Source organism: Nannobrachium achirus, assembly GCF_963921795.1.
Source record: "Nannobrachium achirus genome assembly, chromosome: 7".
In the NCBI taxonomy this organism is placed as follows: Eukaryota; Metazoa; Chordata; class Actinopteri; order Myctophiformes; family Myctophidae; genus Nannobrachium; species Nannobrachium achirus.
In genome coordinates this window covers 41,004,593-41,013,961 of record NC_137816.1, presented here as the reverse complement: position 1 = coordinate 41,013,961, position 9,369 = coordinate 41,004,593, and the positions used below count along the sequence as shown (strand labels likewise).

The 9,369-nt window shown below is 43.5% G+C and overlaps 1 protein-coding gene across 1 annotated transcript in view; it reads right to left on the bottom strand.

The window, feature by feature from the left end:
• Positions 1 to 3,690: 3,690 nt before the first annotated feature.
• Positions 3,691 to 9,369, bottom strand: part of frmd5b (FERM domain containing 5b) — a gene marked incomplete at both ends in the record, with an annotated part of 141,576 nt that continues 135,897 nt past the window's right edge. Inside the window, one exon of the mRNA XM_080729614.1 lies at positions 3,691 to 4,274. Within this exon, the coding sequence (XP_080585740.1) occupies positions 3,691 to 4,274 (584 nt within the window). The remainder of the gene's footprint in view (positions 4,275 to 9,369) is intronic.

Here is a 9,369-nt window from a genome sequence, read left to right as displayed (position 1 = left end):
CATGTCAGATTAACAGAACACATCTGGACGTAAACATGACTTGTCTCTACGTTGGCTTCTCTGTCGTGAGCCAGTGCTGCTATAACTTGACCCAACGGAGCTAAACACTACATTAGGGCTGTCACGATTATGACATTTTACATGACGATTAATTGTCACTCAAATAATTGCGATTGACGATTTAATTGTGTTTTTGTCATTGACAATTACATTTCTGTTTGGCTTTTAGGCTTTGAAGTTGCACATGGTAGATATGACACATACAATAAATATAAACTTAAATATAGAAAGAAATTACTGACATATTTGTCAACTTTATACTTAAAAAACAACATTGATAGTGGAAATAGCCGATCTAAAAGCTCACAACACGTCGCGATGCGACGCGTTGTGAGCTTGTAGATCGGCTATTTCCACTATATTTTACTTTAAAAAAAACAATATGAACATTTTTCAACATGGAAACTATTATGACGATTATGAAAAATAATCGATTATGTAATAATTGTGACAGCCCCACACTACATATCCACCGTTAAAAATAACATTTCAATTCCTTTGAAATAGGTTATAAGGAAACTTCTCAACATAGAAACACTAATTTGTACAAAATAGTTCAGTAGGTTTTCAATATATTCAACAACAGATAGTTTAGATATTAGTTTAACTGAGCTACACGCGACATGGGACTCAAAGCAAGAAAATTAACTCTTGTGTGTATAATGCTAAGAAAATCTGTTTGGAGTGCAGCACTTCATAATGGCAAACAAATGTACCATCATGAAAAGGATCATGTTTTTTTTTAAACAATATTGCACATCAACGTTAAGATCCTTCTACCGTCTAAATTGTGGGATTTTAAGAGCTCACGCACGGACATGTCTGCAGCACTACCGTCCCATTACCTTTACATCTAGCTTTGTAAGATTGTAAAATAACTACAGAAAACACACACATGTGCACGCGCACACACACACACACACACACACACACACACACACACACACACACACACACTTGATTGCAAATATTAGATTTTTTCTTTTTTTTGTGCTGCCATTTTGCAAACACAGCAGTCCCTTCACATTAATCCTTACTAAAGCTTAACTTCTTGGACGACACAAGACAGTGTTGTTGTTTGGTGCTTCAGACAAAAATAGTGGCATGGTCATCACACTGCTGATGGAAGCAACCACTAGGGGTGTAACGATACAGTAACTGAATCGATTTTAATTGAATTGTTTGCAAAAGCAAAATATCATATTGTTTTGGCTTTGTATCGTATGGTATCGTTTTAAAATGCAGATAATCGGTATCGAATCGTTTTGCAATGCAAATAATCAATTGTTTGGAAACCAAGTATTTGTGCCTTGTATTTAGCAATTTTAAGAGGGAAAATGAAAAAAAGAGTCTAATTACCTTTCCATTCCATATAGCTACTCTTGGTCTATCGATAAATGTGTGTAATCTCTGTGTTCATGTCAAGGGGTGGGTTTGTCCATATGTGTTGAAATATAATGTCCATGTATTTGCTAGAGAATCACAGCGTTTACTTATTTATATCCATAATAATAGATTTTTGACACGTTTTACACAAATGTAATTTCTTTGATAAATAGTTACTATATCGATTTTAAATCATTATATCGAATCGTATCATATCGTATCGCCATGAATGAACCAATGTCGTCCATGTATCGTGATGCGTATCGCATCGCTATTAAAATGTATCGTTACACCCCTAATAACCACATCAACCCTTGCATCCCCAATTCCCCATTCTCAGCATGTCATAATAGGCGAACATTTGGCGAAAATAGCCGAACGACAAGATCGGATGTTTCTGGCAAAGTGATTTGGAGTAAAGGGGGGGAGGGGGGGCAGGGTGCCAAGTACAGAACCCTGGGGGACCCCAGTCAACAGAGAATAGAGGGTTTAAGTGGTTAATGCCTTACAATGAACCAGTCACAGTCAATAGAAAAATAATCTTTCAGAACCATCATTAAAGACGGTCTACATTCAAAAAGTGCCTCTTAATTCCTCACATCACACTTTCCACAACAGATACAGCTTCGACCAGGGGCGTCACGGGAGGGGGGGGGGGGGGGGGGGGACTGAGTTACTAGGGCCCAAGGTGGTGGGGCCTTAATTATTTTATACTTTAGCTATTGAAAAATAGCAGATATATACAAGGTGCCGCGCTGCAAGCTTGTAGATCTGCTTTTAAAGTTGTGAAAATGTCTGCAAATCTTTGTATATATTAAGCGAACATTTGTAACTCAAATTTTGCTTCTGGGGGGTCCCTGGAACTAAATATTTTGAGATGGGGTTCCGTGGCCAAATGCATATAATTTTGGGGGTCCTTCACATGAGAAGGTTTGAGCACCACTGACATAGAAACATAGGTTTTTCATAAAACCTTAGAAGTATTTGAAATATTCAAAGATTTTCAATATTTTTCAAAAATAGCAGATCTACAAGCTCGCAGCGCTGCACCGAGAGTGCCGCACTGTGAGTGTGAGCTTGTAGATCTGCTATTTTTCAATAGTTAAAGCACACAATAATTGTGCGGAGGCTCGCAGTGAATCCTTGTACCCAAGGCTCAGAATTTGGTGCGACACCCCTGGTTTCAACTCCATGACCCTCACAGCAGCAGCGGCATCTTAATGGCTCTTTTTCACTGCAAAGGGTTAACCCAGAACCTTCCAGAACCTGAACTGTGATGTTTCCATTACCACCAGAACCAGGAATGTAAAAAAACAAAAGAAAATACAAGCTCATCTCGATCAGTAGGGCTATTTAAAAAAAAACATCTGAAAGTACAAGTTCTGAGTTAGTACTACATGGTCCTTGGCAGGGACAAAATTAGGTTCTGAGAACCATTATCTGAATCTGAGCAGCAGCGTTTGGAAACAAGTCCAGAAGCTTAGTTCTTGTAAAGTGGAAAAGAGCCAATATACATACGCCTGTTGACTGTTGAAATAAGCCAATAAGGGAATGGCATTATCATCCTGACCAGCCATGTCCCTCTCCAAACCTTCATCAACCCTTATCTGCAGTCACACTATGCAACCAATACTCCCAACACAATAGGGCTTGGAGCGCAAAGGGCGTAAGTGACATTGTAATTTTTTCCACAGGACATACAGCTTTCCATTGATCGTAATTATTTAATACAAATAAATATGTTTAATCAATCTATACTTTAATACAGATTAGGCTTCAATTAATGCATTTTAAAATATACATTTTTAATGTTGTTTGTAGTTAAATTTTTACAATCAATGAAAAACTGTCCAGTGAAAATAAATTAAATATCACTTACGCCCTTTGCGCTCCAAGCCCTCAAACACCCACCCTTTTCTGGTATTAATGTTACAACATACAAATAAATAAAAAATAAAGGCAACTGTTATCTGTGGCTGAACAAATTGTCATGACCCTTTTTAGGTGTTTAATTGAAAACCCTGTTGCCTTTTTTTATGTGTAAAAAATAAAGTACCTCATAATGACCTGAATTTCCAAAGTAAAACGTGATTGTTGAAATAATGTCCTCGCAGTGATGGTCACGAAAATAAACAAACAAATAAACCAGGGGAGGGAAGGCCACTACAGGGGCCAGTCCATGGCTTGAGTCAGGAGTCCTGTTGTCCAGCCCCCCTCCCCCACACAGAAGAGGCCCGCGTCCTTTCATTTATTGACGAGGAAACTCCCCATCCAGCGGAACTTGCAGGCGAACCAGCGCCGCAGCGGGCAGAAGTACTCCACGTGGAACTGTTGGAACTCTGGCGTCTTGCGGATGTCCCTCAGGAAGGTGACGTCCAGCTCCGACTCTGTCAGCATAATGAGGAGCAGCAGCAGCGTGAACAACAGTCCCACGGTGACCAGGAGGAGGCGTAACACGCTCAAGATGAACTTGTTCACCTCCTCCACGTCACCGGGGGGCGGCGATTTGCTCCGTCGTCCTCCCAGTCGCAGCGCTTTCCTGCCGCCGGGCCCCTCCACCGCCGGTGGCCCTGCCTCCGAACCCTTCTCCTCGTCGATGCTACAGGGGGCGCCATTGAGGTGGCGCGCCACGGCCAGTTCCATGCCGTGCTCGGCCACCGGGGTGGGCAGCACGCTGTCCGAGGGGCAGTAGGACTCGTCGGAAATGACGGCCGACGCGGCGGCCTCGCCTCGGTCCACCGTCTGCCCGCGGGAACGAGGCATGAAGTCGCTATGGGAAACGGAGCGCACAGGCGTGGAGTGAGCGCTGTCTCTGAGGGACTCCAGACCTGAGGACAGAGACACCTGCGTCAGTGGTTCTCAAACATTTTCATGTCTTGATTGTGTGTTTGGCTGTGGACCCCCATCTGACAAGATTTGTCCCCGGGAATCTTTCAAGCGTTTGAAAGATTCCCTTCTGTTCGTAGCTACAGTGGATTCAGTACTGCTGTATGGGGCTGAGACAAGACATGGACCCTCACAGCACAACAGGACATGGCTCTGGATGGAGTCTACAAATGACACATGTCACATCAGAAATATGGTCCTTTGCAGGGACCTACAGTACCACAGATCACAGACAAAGTCAGAGAGAGAAGGATGAAGCTGGCAGGGCGCTGTAACTAGTGGCAAGAAAAATGACACTTTGAGAGCCAACCCAGGGCAAAGCCAGGAAAGCAAGAAGCGCACCACCTACGTAGATGCACTGCAGCGCTTCAGTCAATCAGATAACAACACTGTAGAGCTCAAGACCCTGATGCTAGATAGAAGAGTGTGGAAGGCAGCGAGCTGATCAAAGGCCAACCGCATGCACCAATGCAACTAGTCATCATAACTCCTTGCAACAATACAGTTTTAAGACCATGTAACACCAATGCAACTCCTTGCAACTGCCATTGAGGATAATGATTGCGAGTAGTTGCATGTTGTAAGGAGTTGCATTGGTGCGGTTTGGCCTTTAAGGCTTGCAGGTAACCCTTCATTCCACCACTTTAGTACCACTTTAGCATCATTTGTCTGCATTCAGGGTAGTCTGAGTCAGACGTTACAGTAGATATAGAACAAAGCCATGTTGACATTTAAAATGTGAAAAAGAAGCAGGCCCTGTGAGGCTAAGGCACTACTGTTATTCTGTTTACTTTTTTATATTTTTCAATTAATTAAAGCTGCATTGTGTAACTTTCCTCTTCCACCCCGGATTTAAACCCAGTACTGAATTGTTTACCATTGAGAAAAATAGAGCCTGGCTGCTTGATCGGGGTAACATTTTTAATCTTGACCATCAGGTCAAAACTTGTGTTATTTTTGTTAAAAGCCATAATAATAAAACAAGTAAGCCACCTTTCAAGTTGAATATAAACCAGCTCATGCTTTCAAAAGCTTTCCATGCTGCCATTTCTGAACTGTTCACGTCTACCATCTATTGAAACAGTCATCACCAATAATCCTGCATTATTATAAAAAGAAGATCCCTCAAGCTTCCATACCTGGTTGGCTGTAGCCATTCCCAGCACCATAGACGTGGGGTGGGACAGCTAGCCTGGAGGAGGCCCCGGGGTTGTCCCCTGACCCTGAGGCTCCGGGGAGAGAGGGGAAGAGAGGCAGGACCCCCAGAGCCTTTCCCAGGAGCCGGGGCCCCATGCACAGCACTCGCACCTTCACATCGCGGTAGCAGTGGTTGATCATGCGCAGTTGAACATTCACCTTGGTTGTGATCCGGATCAGACACTTCACCATGGTGGCTCGAGAAGAACGAACAACCTTGAGTCTAACTTCTACTGTCTTGTCTTCTACAGGCACCCAGTCTCTCCCTCTCTCACCCTGTTTTTGTCCCACAAACTCTTTCCTTTTTCCCCCCCTTTCTGTCTCTCAAAGATTCTCTCAACGGTTTGTCCTTGTCCCTGACTGTGGCAGTGAGACCCACTAGGCAGGCAGCCCGGAAAGACAGACAGTCTTCCAGGGGGTGAGAGACAAGGCGCTGGTATGTGGTCCGACTCTGATACTGGAGGCTATTTTCAGGGTAGTGATATTATTACCAGTGGAAATACCAGCACACAAAGAACACACAGGGCTTGTTTCACTGTTGCTACAGTGCAATGTGACACCACAACCTCAACTCTCAACGCCTTGTTCGTCATCCACACTAGCGCTAGCCTGAACATTTGGCACAATATGTAAAATGATTTGTTCTAAAGAATATTTCTACTGTTCTGCATACAGTAAGGTCAACCAGTTGAAGAAATCACAGATTAAGGCTTTAACCGTTGCTTTTATGAAATGGTTGCTTCTGAAGATGTATTCTATTGCTAGTTTGACCAATTCAAATACTCTTTAAACATACAATATAACAGGTTAGTGTAGCCATGTGGTGCAGAGCAACAGTGTTAACATTATAGTGTGTGCCAGCGGCTACGTCATTGTAGTCCTTAGCGGCCATTTCTTGGGTCAAAACACAGGTGTTTCAATTGTTTGATTGCATAGAACTAATGCTATAGTCTAATCAGAACACCTGTGTAAGGCTGTGTTTACCCAAGAAATGGCCGCTCTTAGAACTACATTTGGCACACCCTATAAGCCAAACATGGTGCCTGAAAACTTTAATCCATGTACTTCATCGTAAGACAGGTTTGGATGACAAAAATAGCATGTGTATGCACAAACCTCACAACGAGTCGCATCGTTACGCTGTTGTGAGCTTTTGGCTTGCCAATTGTTGGTACATGACACTGCCAGATTAGACGTTAGGCTATGACAGATGATGTGGGGTAGGATTGAGAAGGCCACTGTGATGAATAAGGTAATGAATGTAGTGAGACGATCGACTAATGTAATTTAATGAAAACCTTTCTTTCATCAAGCTGGTCAAGTGGTTGAGAGTGTTTTGAATAGGTCCAGGGGCTAAGGGTGATACTATGATTGCGACCAAAGGTCGCAGTTTATGAGAAATGTCACAGCTTGTCCGCGTGTAGACAGACGTGTACACATTTTTACGGTCTATGGGTTTGCTGCTCTGACATCATGCTCTGATGTCACTGTGATGTTGACATCACCTATGTAAAAATCCATATGGGTATTCCCCAAAATCCCTTTTATGACCATATATGAAGATCCCTGATGTCATTGATATATATCACTGCCCAGATGGACAAGACATGGCCTATATCTGTGTGGCTGGTTCAGATAGGGATCTCCCCATGTATGGGCATAAAAGTTATTGTATGTTGTGATGTCATGGGAACCACTCTAACAGAATCCCTTTAATGCCCATGTATGGAGATCCCTGATGTCATCAATATAAGCCCATATCTAACAGGACCATATTATCTAATGGGAATGCCCATATATGGAGGAAGACAATCCATATATGTGTGGTTGGTTCAGACAGGGATCTCCATGTATTGGCATAAAAGGTAAGTACATTATACAGTACATGGATCTCCATATACTGTATGGGTAACTGGTCCGATATACATCACTGGCCAGATGGCCAAGAATTAATGCTTCTTTTCTTTTTCTTATTTAACAAAGTCGGATGCACCGCAGTCGATTCAAACACCTACGCTCGGCTCCACGGTGGTGGGAATGTAGTAAGTACTTTACCACTATGCCACCCGAGTGCCCTTGTTGTGTTAGGGTTAGGTGTGACCAGAGCCATGGGTGTGCCAATGTGTGGAGAAGTAAAATATCTGCACAGCACACAATGTATAGCTCCCAAACTCATTTATTACAAGGGTTTAACTGCCAATGTGCAAGCATAGACAGTAGTCAATACAACAGTACAGTATTGCTGGCACATTGTTACCTAAACGCTAAAGCTGCATTGTTTTGTTTTTAGTTTCTTTGTGTTTTTTATATTATGTCGTTTTTAATCTGAACCGGAAGTCAAACTGCAAAACCAGCTTATGTTTGATGTCCCTTTAAGGGCAGGGTGATATTTCCGTGTCAACATGTTTCCTCTGCAAATGGCACTCAGCAGTCAACACACCGTATGGATGATGAATGAGAGGAATGGAAACGGAGCCCTCTGAATGTGTGCATACTGTAGGGTTATGTTTATGCAGTCAGAGAGAGAGAGAGAGAGGGGGGTGACTGACACACAAGTGTGGCACGTTTGTCATGGAGGGTATGCTTGTGTGTGTGTGTGTGTGTGTGTGTGTGTGTGTGTGTGTGTGTGTGTGTGTGTGTGTGTGTGTGTGTGTGTGTGTGTGTGTGTGCGTGCGTGCGTGCGTGCGTGCGTGCGTGCGTGCGTGCGTGCGTGCGTGCGTGCGTGCCTGCCTGCCTGCCTGCCTGCCTGCCTGCTGCCTGAGAGGGAAAGAGAGCTTAAAGGAGTGAGAACAGCTGAATTGACTAACTAATCCATAGACACAAAGCATGATGCCACCATACATACTGGATGACGACCAACGTACTGAAATAGATCTCTGTGCTGTGACCAATCACTGACCCTCACCAGCTTTGCTGTGACCAATCAATGACCCTCATTGCGATCTCTGTGTTGTGACCAATCACTGGCCCTCACAGCTGTGCTGTGACCAATCAATGACCCTCATTGCCACTTCTCTCCTTCACTTTGACCAATCAGTGAACCTTGCTGCCTCTTCACTGAGACCAATCAGTGAACCTTGCTGCCTCTTCACTGAGACCAATCAGTGAACCCTGCTGCCAATCCAACTACTCCCTTTGAAGCAACATGAGAACACCACACTGAGAAATGCACACTTTAATCTACAGTGAAGCACACAGAATTATGTGATTATTGCCACTGGGGCGGCAGTGGCTCAGGAGGTAGAACGGCCGCTTGGGAATCCAAGGCTTCCCCAGAGTTAAGAGTCAAAGTGTCCTTGAACAAGACACTAAGCCCTGACGAGAAGGTTGGTGCCTTGCATGGTTTCCTCCGTCGTCAGTGTGTGAATGCACATTGTAAAGCTATATACTGTAAATGCATAATTTACAATTTAGTTATGTGTGTGTGAGTGTGTGAGTGATTCAACCAAGCAAGTTGACTACACACAGGCAGAATCGTTACTGCAGTGGAATAGGAGATGTGGGTAATTGCACTCGATCTGTATGCGCCATATATAGGGGGTTGGAATATGGAGATATAGTCGGGCAGAAACCTCGTATCTCCAAGTTTCAAATTTGTACGTTTTTTCGTGAAGCAAAGCCATGCTTCATCAGACAAGGCTGTCCCACAAAAGTAGTGAAAACAGCAGATCTACAAGCACACAACGCCTCACGATGTGCTTGTAGATCGGCTGTCACTAGTTTAGTTCATTTTTTTTAAATGATAAAACAAACAGTTTTGGACATACAAGGTTTCCACCCGACAACGACGATATGAAGTGTCTTGAACGACTTGATGTGATTTGGCACTATAAAATAATA